The sequence below is a fragment of the Ochotona princeps genome, chromosome 5 (genome assembly GCF_030435755.1).
Source record: "Ochotona princeps isolate mOchPri1 chromosome 5, mOchPri1.hap1, whole genome shotgun sequence".
NCBI classification, from domain to species: domain Eukaryota; kingdom Metazoa; phylum Chordata; class Mammalia; order Lagomorpha; family Ochotonidae; genus Ochotona; species Ochotona princeps.
In genome coordinates, this window is record NC_080836.1 from 71979114 (window position 1) to 71992050 (window position 12937).

At 38.3% G+C, this 12937-nt stretch overlaps 1 protein-coding gene across 4 annotated transcripts in view; it reads right to left on the reverse strand.

The window, feature by feature from the left end:
• The window catches only part of HECW2 (HECT, C2 and WW domain containing E3 ubiquitin protein ligase 2), a 396630-nt gene that overhangs the window by 136369 nt on the left and 247324 nt on the right, over positions 1-12937 (reverse strand). For all 4 annotated transcript variants that reach the window (XM_004576960.3, XM_058664754.1, XM_058664753.1 and 1 more), the window contains one exon: positions 5045-5152. In XM_004576960.3, coding sequence (XP_004577017.2) covers positions 5045-5152 — 108 coding nt within the window. The remainder of the gene's footprint in view (positions 1-5044; positions 5153-12937) is intronic.

The window sequence follows — 12937 nt, forward strand, 5'->3', positions numbered from 1 at the left end:
TATTCTATTTCCATATGTTACCTATCCAAATTTACTGATAAAAGCAATCTCAACAGTTACATGGGCTCTCAGGGACTCTTGTAATTTATAAACATTGCATTTCAAACCTTCTCTGAGTAAAGATTTTAAGGCCATTCTCCACAAAGAAGGGTTTGCCTCAAAGACTGGGATCATGTCCACCACCTTAAATAGATACAAGATTCACTTGGACAGTAGCTAACAGCTTGCTCCTATTTAGAAAGTCTGGATTTTCCCCAAGTTCCTACAAGTCGAATATTTTGAACCATAAAGATGGGAGGAATGCAAATACCCATCTTTCATTATTTCTATTTCACTAACATGGATTTTTAAAAATAAGCTAATTGGAACTTATTCTGGAACATCCTTTAAATGCTTACTCTGTTCTTTATAAAACTCCTAATATTATGATTCTTATACAGAAGCAACACATTAAAAAAGAGTAAACATTTTAATTCACATGGTTTTGAGGAACTTTGCAAGTCATTCTCTCTTTAACAAGGGCCAAGAGGAATCTAAAATGATCAAGTCTTTCTCTGCAAAAACTCAGAAAAACAATTAGAAAAATCAAAGATTGACAAAGTCAGCGCTGCTCTGACAGAAGTTTAATATGGTTAGAAACAAAATAAACTGAAACATAATAGTAATAGTGTGATGTCACACAATGAAAAGACCAAATCCATTCAAGGGAAAAACAACCTTCCTGATGTCAGCGGGAAGGAGCTCAGGAATAGTGAAGATTAGACTAGAAGCATGCCAGGAACAATGAGATGAAGCTCACTCCCGCTCTCCCAATAAAAATGATCTCATAAGGTATCTATTTGGGAAGCGCTATCCTGAGGTCCTGAGGTGAACCTCTCATTTTCCATGCTAACTGCATCTTTGCTTCTGAATCCTGTGTTTACTCCACAGGACTAACATCAAAATGTGTGAGGATGGCATAATTCATACAAGTGTCAGTGTTAGTATCCTTCGTGATCACCAAGGAACTCACTACACAGCAACACAGAATGGGAGTCACTACTTCTAAGCTCACTGATCCAGGATTATTGATTACCTAGAATAGGAACTGGTACAAAGTTGTCCCTCAAATACTTCCTCATGGTTTGGGACATGTATGAAAGGGAGGAAGGAAAGAAGGAAAGATTAAAAAAAAGCAGGTATGGGGCCCAGCACAGTAGCCTAGTGGCTAAAGTCCTCAGCTTGCACACACTGGGATTCCATATGAGCTCTGATTCTAATCCTGGAGACCCACTTTCCATTCAGCTCCCTGCTTGTGGCCTTGGAAAACAGTTGAGGATGGCCCCCCCGTGTGGGAGACCAGGAAGAAGCTCCTGGCTGCTGGCTTAAGATTAGCTCGGCTCCACCTGTTGCGGCCACTTGGGCAGTGAATCAGCAGACAGAAGATCTTGCTCTCTCTCTCTCTCTCCTTCTCGCTGTATATCTGTCTTTCCAATAAAAATGCATAAATCTTTAAAAAGCAGGTATGGATGAAGCATTAATCAATGACTCCAGGCTAGGAAAGACTATGTAGAATAGACATCCTCAAATGCCAGAACAACTTTTGAAACCTCTTAAATTTCAAAACTCAAGAATGCATGCAGCATGATGACTCATTCAGGCACTATGAACAAACAACCAGGTCTGAGAAATATTTGACAGTTTTATGCCTAGCATACAAGAATGAAGCCGATTCTCTTCTCTAATGTCTGCAAAGGTTATCTATCCCAAATTAAGCCAATCTGTTTCCTTCAAAGCTACTCAGGTATGACTAGTAATAATATAAGGTAGACCAGCAGCACCTCCTCTGAGATATATCCAGAGAAATCAAAGGTCTCTTATAGTCAGAAGAAGACTATGGGGATATTGTTAGAATCTGTGTAATGCATACCCTGGGAGGCAGTGGGCACAGTTCAGGCAGTTGGGGTCTCTGCCACCCCTATGGGAGACCTGGATTGAGTCCTGGGTGAAGCCTGACCCAGCTCTGGCTGTTACGAGCATTTGTGGAGTACAACAATAGATGAGATGCCAGTTTCCTGTATCTCTCCTTCTTTTAGTTTCTCTCTGCCAAAGGAAGAAAAAGAAGGAGAAAGAGAAAAAGAGCAAGAGGGCCTAGACAGTTTGCAAATCTAGGTTTGCTGAGGAATTAGATCCATTATCAGAGATTTTCACTTTGTATGGACTTCTGCTGAGCTGAAGTTAAACACATTGTCTTCCTGGAACGGAAAACAAATGTTCTTACTGATCATATGTTTTCAAGATCAGAGGCTGAAAATATCCAGAATTTTACAAACTAACTCTCCCACCTGTTTTTTCCCCCATGGCAACAGCTCTAGTGACACTATGATGTGTTCTTTCAGATTGCTACAACAGTCTTTTTGACTTAAAATTCACAGAATTCAAGCACTATTATAACTACCTTTCCCTACCCCCTCATTATTCTCAACATTGTAGACATGGCAATGTGTGTTGGGCAGACCTAATTCTGAGTGATAAGGACAGGCTTACTCCTAAGTAGAATATTTTTGAAATTTCTATTCACCATCCTGAACTTTAACTTATACTGCTTTTCTCAGTCAAAATAAAATATACTCTTGAATGTGTCTAATGTTACCATTTTGTTACACAATGTTCCTGATTTTGGGGGTGAAGAATTAAATAAGAGCACTAAACCACAGTAAAAACTGCTTTTTCTTCATTCCCGTTCCTAGATTCAATGTCAAGCCCATTTATTTTAAATATTAGAAGGAGCTATAGAGAAAATGTTTATCAAGGCAGACATATTTACTATAGCCTAATCAGCCAGGCCATTACAAATCTCTTAACGCTATTTGGAGGAGAAAGAAAATCAATCACAGCAAATGAGACTCTGTAAATGTTTCTTTCCTTTACATAATGCTCTAAATTACAGCAGCATGTGATACTGACTTTTCCCCAGGTGTTCACACAGCCCATAATAGAAATCCGCATCCTTCATCAACACACAGTCATTACCAGCAGCCTTCAGCACTTAGGAGCGAGCGGGAAGATCATTTTACCCTTTTCCGCTGAAGTTTAGTTGGCGATGTTTCTCAGATCAGCCTCTTAAACCCTGGATTCCTATCAAGGGAGGAATGTCGCTGAAAGTAAAACCAGCAATTCCCCATCCCATTGCCCCTTTTACCAAGTACTTCCCTCACCACTTAGATGGTAATACCACCCAAGACAATGTTGGAAAATAAATTAGAACGAGGTAAGACCAAGGAATCACCCATCATGTGAGAAACAGCCTTGGTCTACATGCCGGCACATTTTCTTCCAAGTCTCCCTTACCTGCTGTGCTGTTAGCTGCCCCTATACCAGGTGTGTCTGTACCCACTGCAATCCAGGACCTTGTCTACTTCCTGTTGTATCATAAGTGTTTCCTCAAAAGCTATGTTTCATTTAAGAACTGAAGAGAAAATCTAGCCAGAAAACTTTGACTAGGAAAGCAAGACATTTCTTGAGGGGAGAAGCTGAATTAAAGAAAGCTCTGGAACACTAATTAAGGACAATAGAAGAAATGACCTGGCATCTTTAGTGGGAAATCAGAGTAATTATGTCAATTTGTTATATATCTTTTTATATTGCAGAAATTTCAGATGTTTTAGAGAAGATACTCTTTCTTTAAAGATTTATTTATTTATTTGAAAGGCAGATTTATGTAGAGAAGGAAAGACAGAGATCTTCCATCTACTGGCTTACTTCCCAAATGGCCACAGCATCCAGAATCATTCCAAAGCCAGGAATCACGATCTTCTTTCAAATTTCCCATGCAAGTGAAGAGTCCCATAGCTTTGGGCCATCCACCACTGCTTTCCCAGGCCACAAGCAGGGAGTTTCATGGGAAGTAGAATAGCCAGAACACGGACAAGTGCCCACATGGGAAGCAAGCACTGGCAGGCTGAGGATCAGTATGTTGAGCGGCCATGCCAGCCCCAGTATAGCTATTCTTACAACTGGTTTTCATTTAATAAAACTGAGCTATGTATTGTAAGATTTAATACGTACATACCATCTATAAGTACTGGCTTCCACATACACACTCTTGTAAAACAAGAAATTTAAGTTCTTTCACAGAGTTCAACAACTCATAAAAATGTGGGTCCATTTTTTCCACATTAAAGAGAAATAAATTCTATAAATGTACAAATTAACCTGGACCAACTGGGAGATAATTTATTCATTCACTTTTCTATTTAGTCCTAGTAAGCTGACTGCTATGGCAGTGTGTATCAGACTATCTAAACAACATTTTTAAAAAACAAGATCCAACTGTAAAATTATTTTGGTGCTGGCAAAGGTAATAGGGAAGTGTTCTGAAGGTAAATATCATTTTTAAATTTACATAGTATTGAATTATTGCATCTGCTTCCTGAAATTAAACACATCTCATATATATTTGGCTGAGCATTTGGCCTAGAATTAAGATTCCCACATCCCATATTAGATGGTCTGAGATCAAGTCTTGACTTAGCTCTTGATTCCAGCTGCCTTCTAATGCACCCTGGGAAGCTCAAGCAATTGGGTCCCTGCCATTCCTCAGGATAGTTCCACTGAGTTCCCAGCTCCTGGGATTAACCTGGCTCATCTCCAGCCATTATGGTTTGCAGAGTGAATCAGCAGATGGAAAGTCTGTCTCTCTCAAATAAATTAACAAAAACTTATGAAAAAAAATACATACAGGTACAGAGGAATATACAAATTTGTAAAGTACTAGAAATAACCATAAAAGTTTATATACTATACAAAGTATAAATACGTATTGTACTTATTCACATATACATATATGTGTATACACTTGCATAAATTTTTATGTGTACATACACACAGTTTTTCACAATCGATGATCATCCTCCAATGAGCATTTTCTAAAACTGCTACATTTTTTACTTTGGATGGGTCTGTAAGGTATCATATCACAGAAACAAAAGCTTTAAAAATACATGCAGAAAATGTTTCATTTTTTGTTCAATATCATGTTTATATTTCACACTCAGTTACTTACGTTCCATAAAATAGGGCCCAGGCTCAATTCTCCATACAATTTGCCCTTTTTGTGTTCCCGTCACACCCCTGTTTTTAGAATCCCAGAAGTTGGCTGGAGAATTCTCATCTGGAAAAATCAAAGAAAAAATTTAGCTTAACTGTCACCTGTTTTGTCTTAGTTCAAAGACCAACATAAGTTCTAAAATTAGGAGGAAAAAGATAAAGAGAAAAATATTAATAAGCAATCTTCTTATTGACTCTCTCCCCATAGATTATCATGCTGAATTTGTACACTTGCGTTTAAGATGGCATCCTTTGCCTTGGCCAGGTTGCTCAATGTTGCCTATAGACAATATGACAAAGAACAAAGGCTACAAGTACAACAACTTCAGCAATAAGCTGAGTTGTAAGAACAAGGTTGAGATGAGGTTTCATCTACAAATCCTTTATAAGAAGGGGAAAGGGAGAGCAAGACTGGGAGAACAGAACAGAACTCAAGTTGGGATCAACAATAGGACACTAAAGTGTGCAAGTTAACCTAACATACAGCATAGCTTTTCAGGAGACAGCAAACAAGTCATCACCTGACCTAAGGCAGTCTTTTAGAAAAGGCTCAAGGCAGAAGACAATCAGATTAGGCAAGAAAAGAAAGAAAAGGAAATAAAAGAAAGAAAAGAAAGGAAAAGAAGAAAAGAGAAGAGAAAAGAAAAGAGAAAGTGTTTATTTAAGCTGTTATGTGGAAGAAAGATAAACAATCAGGACCTAAAGTACAACTCTGAAAGCAGAGCTTCCCAAGCTCCCTTAACTTCATGGTACATGGAAAATGGTGGCACCTGTCCATCACACAGGGGGAAAGGGGAGATCTGTGGACCCTCTAGGCTAGTGGCAGGGCTGTTCTGACTCCTCCAGGCTCAGCCCCACCATATGGAGGCTGAAAGGATAATTTAGAACTTACTCACCATCATTCCAGTTTGGACCCCACAGAGATAGAGCAGAAAATGAAAACAAAACTAGAAAACATGTAAAGGGAAGCTTTATCGGTCCAGTAAAAATGTCTGGTGCTAATTAGCTCTTCAAATCATATGTACATTTTTATGTCTCTGAAACACTGCATAGCATAAACAATGAAAGGTTCACTTGTGAGCTGGAATACAGGAGATGGAGTCAGTAAGAGCTACCAAAAGGAAATATGGAGAAGACCCAAAAGAATAGTGCTGAGAGGAAGGAACTGTTGAGCATGGAAGAAACAGAATGTAGGCCAAAGTGAGGCACCACATGGATTTCTGTCTGTGGTTGTCCTGAAACACTAGTTTCACAACATTCACAAGCTGAAGAACTTTGAGAGGGATGGTCCTTTAACATCATTTATATTTAGAACATAAACCAAAGACTCCTTGGTTCAAAAGATCAAAAAACAGCTTTTGCTCCTCCTAAGAATGGAAAGACATAATCCTTGCTTTTGTATATTATGTTCGAGAAACACAGCACAAGCAAACACCTCTATTTTATAACAAAACTACAATGAAGATGCTAATGTAAGTAGGCACTGTTTGGTGCCCTCTTGTAGCAGCTCAAGAAGCTGTCCTCTTTATTTACCCAGCCACACCACAAGCTTCTGCACATACATTTAATTGTTCTATCTTTACTTCATGACTAAGGAGGAATGCACAGACATTTGGTCATTCTGCTTGTACTTTATGTCTAAGCAGGTGCCCCAAAAGATAATTCTGTAAAATACTGTATTCATATTCTTCAACGCAAGCCATTGTTCATTCTTCAGTAGTAGCCAAGGAGCGACAGCCAGAACTCCAAAGCCAAGGCACATGCAATTACTTGCTAATCAGTAACACATTCCTCTACAATTCCTCTAGTCAAAAAATTATAAAAAATGGCTTAAAAAGCTTCATTTTCTATGCTCCAAAGAGTTGCAAGGACAGGCTAATCCTTTAGGGTCACAGTAATATCTTTTTGCCATAGCAGTAGAAACTCATACTCCCATCACTTCCATTAGTCTGTAAGATGTTTATCAAGCCATTTCCCAGAAGGCATCCTACATGTCTGGGCCCGATTCCAGGGCAATGGGTAGGCACACAATAAGATGTCCAGAAATGGCATGGGCTTAGTTATACTACTGTTGGCAGTTAAAGGCCCACTCACCAAGACATTATCAGCAACATTAACTCCCAAGTTCATATCAGTTGCAAAAGTCATTTCACAGGGGCAGACAACACACCTAAATCTATTATTACTTAATTCTTAGTGGGGTGGTTGAGTGTCCATGCAAAATGGGGTTAGACTGTGTCAAGATGGTCGGAGAGACATCTGCTGGGCCTTGTCAAACACCTGGAAACGCCTCTGCGTTTTGCCAAACAGGAGAGCTGATCTCTTCACACCTTTGTGTCATCCACACTCACTGCACTGACCCCAGCAGGCTGCCTAACTACTGAGTTTCTTCCTTGCCAAGTAAACCCCAATTTGGTTAGAGCAACAAAGTATCTAGTTCAAAAAGAGTAATGATATAGAGGAACTAGGTGTGGGGGGGAATTGGGGAGGGGATAAGGGAATATGGAGCTGTATCATAAAATGATAGCAATAATAATAAAATGTAAAAAAAATGTGATAAATGGATGAAGAATTCATTTGGAATAAAACAAACTTTTTAAACAAAAAAAAAATAATAAAATAAAATAAAAACAAAAAACAAAAAAAAAGACTTGCCTCAGGGAGCCAGCAGTTAGCATTAAGATGCAACAGATCAGGATGCCCATTTCATTGACTTCTTACCTGCTAGTTTTAGCTTCTGGCCCAGCCTCAGCCATAGTGGGTTCTTTGGAATTGTCCTACTGGATGAGAGTGCTCATTTTCTCTTTCTTATTATCCCCGCTCTTACACTTAAAAATCTTAGCTAAAATCTGTGGCAATTAAAGGTGGCTGTGACCTAGTTCTGGACAAGGAATTGAAAGTATAAGTCTACTAGCCAAGAGCTCAAGGAAAATCAATTTTTTCCTACTAAGGAGGGACAGATGCAACACGTTTTCACTCTCTCCCTGTACTCCTTTTGAATGAAAGCTACATAGTAGGACAGCAGAATAAGAAACTAGAAGCCATTGTAATGGTTCTCTGAAGCTGAGCCACTTGCCTTTAGATGATCTTATTATCTAGGAAAAATCAAATTTTTATTTGGTTAAGTTACTGTGATTGCCTTCCGTTTCCTGTAGGTAAACATAATTCCTGACAGATACACCCATTACCATAAAAAACTGCTTAATAATTAGGACTTGCCACTACAATCAGACCTGGAATCCTTGTGGAGGCATCACTGATCCAGGATGGACAACCAAGGCAGTTGTTTAATCTTTTGAAAGACGCTTTAGTGGCAAGAAATGCTTGTTTGGAAAAAAGGATTTTTGTAATTTACAAATAAAGTTAACAGTTAATTGGTCACTTGGAAGCCACAGAAGGCTGGAGCCCCAAGGGAACAGAACACAGGGACACAGACATAAAGATTTCAACTATTTGAAATGTTTCTTTTTTGAAAAAGTGGCTAGGCATACAACAATGTTTCTAAAAACATTGTTGTGCATATTTCCTTCTTAGAACCCAAGAAAGAAGAGGTAGCCTAAACTCTGGTTTTAAGAAACAAACTCTAGGATCATTATGACACAGTTCAGGAGTAAGAAAATGGACCTCATTGTAAGATACTTGCACTGTTTGTATTACTTATTTCTTTCTCTGCAAGCAATCAGTTAAGCCACTTTTGGCAGAACAATTTTGGGAAGACTGACTATGGAGGAGTTGGAATAGAATATAAAGGCCATAACAAGATAAGGAGAATTAATGCCAAAGTTCTTGGCCTAGATGAAGGGAACCCTGAAGGCTCAACACAACCTCTCACATGACTCCTGAAGGTCACTTTTCCAAGAGGGTCACTAAAATCATTGTTTTTGTCAGTCATTTCCACTTCAACCTAGAAATACTGCATTGCTTGAATATCTGCTCAGACATCGGATATAAAGGAGAACCTGTGATGCAGGTTTCCTTGTCAAACTCTACTGAGAAACAGACCTACTGTTACATGTTCAGTACAGTATACACACCTGCTCATGAGGACTAGGATATATACTATCTATATACTGTACTATAGATATTTACCTAGAGATAGTATACCTAGATACATTATCAACCCAACCTCAAGTAATCTGGCTGGTTTACAGGCTATGTTGAAAATTCCTTTTTGGTGACCATATGGCTTAAATACATGCTGGCTCTTTAAAGCCAAATGTCTAAAATGTATCAAAAGTGCTCAAGTTTCCAGAGCACATAAATCTTCCATTTATGATGAAAAATTATTCAGAATTTGGATGAGCAGGCCCAGAGATGAAGTATGGTGTGTCCGCTATAATTTGAAAACCTGAATACAAGGGTTAGCATTATGGCACAGCAGAGTATCACATCCCACCTAAGGGTGTCAGTTAATGTCCCTCTGTCAATTAAAGCTACTCTGCTTCCAATCTAGCTCCCTGCTAATGATGTCTCAAGCAGCTGAGTTCCTGACTCCCCCCATACATGAGACCTGGATGGCATTCCTGGCTCCCTGCTTCAAGATGGACCAGCCCTGGATGTTATGACCCATTTGGGTTTTACTGGTTTGTACATTAGTTCCATGTAACACCTATATAACATGATTTTTTAAAAAAACTGTCCCCTCCCTCAAAAACGTAATAACTAGGATAAAATATGTTAATAGAAGGATTCAACATTTCCTGCAAGTGAAATATAAAAGAGAACATACATCTATGTCTTCTCTGAACTGAGTAAAGCTTCTGACAGATCAAAGAAATGCTACTGCTTTTTAAAATCAGAGTGAGCTGTTTTCGCTAACACCTGGTCACTTCCTTTCCCTATTTCTCCTAAGAACTATTCAAAATGCCCCCATTGCCTTCTCAATCCTTACCTCTGTTTCCACTCTCTAAAATGACGCAGGATAAATCATGTGTATCCCGACAGCATTCCAAACATGGAGGACAACAGGCATGGGCTCCCTTGGTTCCTGAGCCTCTCTACCATCTTTTCTGGATCCACACCTACTTTCTGATCTTTAACCTCTTCTTCAAGTCCTTATACTCAATCTCAAAACATGTCATCTTTCACAAGCTGGTCCCTTCTGACCTGCCTGTGCACTGATCTTCCATATCCCTTTCCCCTTCTTCATTTCAAGTTCCCTTTCTGCAAGCAAGCCACTCAGTTAAAACTGAGACTATATCTAGAAGTGTCTATTTTAGACAGTCAAGTAAGATTTTAGCTGGGAATTGTTGGCCTATAGTTATAGAAAATAAGTGGTGGAAATAATATATCTAAATACTTTCTTAAAGTTTCATTTGGCAGGATTTATCTACTTATCATTTCATGCTTCATAATATATTCCTTGTTCTACAAATCTAGTTGACTGCACATTTCTGTTAAATAGAAAAAGCACAATACATACTCACAGGAACATACACACATAAACGCATGGCTCTAAAATCCTAATAACTTTGTAAATATTGTGGGACAATGATGAAGAAAATTTGGTAATCATTTCTCTGGCTGTTATTTCTGCAGTATTTTCCAAAAGTGATTTTACTTAGTTTCAAAACATACTTTGGAGCTCCTCTAGAACTTTCTTAGAGCTTAAGTGGATGATACATGGGCTCTTTTCCCTTAATTAAAATCACACAATTTTTAGAAGGACATGTAGGGATCTTCAAAACAAAAAAATCTGTATATAAGGAGGCTTACCAGCAAATGCACATTCACTGTCACAAATCATTACTGGCTATCATCTTCTTTAGGTTACTGGTCCTCCTTGGCAATGACTGCTCAACCCCATTTCTCAGAATCTTTAAATGCTGATTTCTGTACTGCTCTTACAGAGATTTTGATTCAATCATCTTGAGCCCAGACACGAGAATCTGAATTTTAGCAAGTGCCCCAACCAGGTACTCTGATAGAGATAACTATATAAAAATTACACCTTGCAAAACTGCTTCAGGATTATTTCAAGGGAAACTGAGCAATTATATTAACGTCTTAGATTATGCCTATCAACTAATTCTCATGTTTGTTAGTCCGTTAATTCATTTATCATCAACTTGTTGCCATTTAGACTGCCAACTGAGACAGGTGAGACTATCTCCTTCCTGCCATAGAAGCTGACAGTGAAGTGGGAAATGACTGGCTCATGGATAAAATGTTATGAAAAGAGCACTATCATACAGATGTGCATACTTTCTGTAAAAGGAAGGAGAATGCATGATTAGTGTTTCCTGTGATAACCCATGATTAATATGGCCCTGTATCTGTTGAGTTGAAAGTTTCTGTGGGAGATGCTGAGGAAAATATCCTTTTTGAGATCTACAAGTCTATATAATCCATTAAGTTTCCCCACGATGTCATATATACTTAGATGGATGGATAGATGGATGGATAGATAGATAGATAGATAGATAGATAGATAGATATAAATCTAAAACCTCCAAGGATTCAAATTTTTGGTTCTCTGGTCAACAGAAACAATAAACAAGTAGACATATTTAAAGCTGAATTTGGTGGCAAAAGTCACCATCACTGCCTCAGCCCCAGGATACTATTTTTTTTTATTGCTTAGAAAAGTTTTAGTATCTTGATCTGCAAGATGACTGCAAGGAACAATTTTTTAAAAAGCTAAATTAGTTATTTTTCAAATACCACAAAAACTTTTAAAAAGTAAGCAAATTTTTTTTTTCAAATTCTTCCTCATAGTTTTTCTTTTCCCTAAGGAGAGATAGATATGAAAATTATTTCTAAGAGCTTCTTTTTTTCTCTGTTCTTTGGGTTTCCAGAAAGTAACCTGTGTCTAGGCTTTTAAGATAATAAAAGAAACAGAAGAGACATGATCAGACACATCAAACATATGCATACTTTGGAATAGGAAACATTTCAATGCCAATATGAAGTATTAGATATAAAATTGACACAAAAGTATTCAAATTCCTACCCTGCTACAAATCAACCCAGAAGAGCTGGAAATAGATGAGAACTTTTTTGAAAAAGATGATAGGTGACATACTGTGCCAGATAAATAAAAGCAGTGCTTACAAATCTTCCTTTGGTTTAAAGCAATGTCATCTTCTTTCTATATTTTCTTGGAAAAAATGGGCATAAATCTCTAAATTAATTTTAGATTACCCTTTGCATGCAAATGAAAAGCTATATCCTGATCCTCAAGCATAAAGAACTTTATGCTAGCTACATTGAGGGACTGAATGTTTTGTCCAGGATTTAGAATTTGGAGAACATTAGTAAACTACAACTTGAATGAAAATGAACACTTTAAATTTTGACAAAGAATGCACTTCCACAGTAATTGCATAAACATTAGCTTAGTGCAAATTTGCCAAATGTGCTAGGCCAGTTACTAGACTCCCTCTGTAATATGCAAGGAAAACTTTGGCAATGCCCTTGAGATTTGAACTACACTTCAGATGAGGGTAAGTCTTGATCATTAAATGAACCAGACAGAGCATAAATTTTACTAAGTAGTATGAAAATTCTCCAACAGCCTTTCTCTGGCATTTGGAAAGTTGGCATTAGTGCTTTTTTAAGATTTATTTTATTTTTACTGAAAAGACAGATTTACAAAGAGAAGGAAATACACAGAGAAAGAGCGGCCACAACAGTGGGAGCTGAACTGATCCAAAGCCAGGAGCCTCCTCTGTGTCTCCCAAATAGGTGCAGGGTCCCAAGACTTTGGGACATCCTCTGCTGCTTTCCCAGGCCACAAGCACGGAGCTGGAAGGAAAGTGGAGCATCCAGGACACAAACCAGTGCCCATATGGGATCCTGGCACATGCAAGGCAAGGATTTAGCCACTAAGCTACTATGCTGGGCTCAG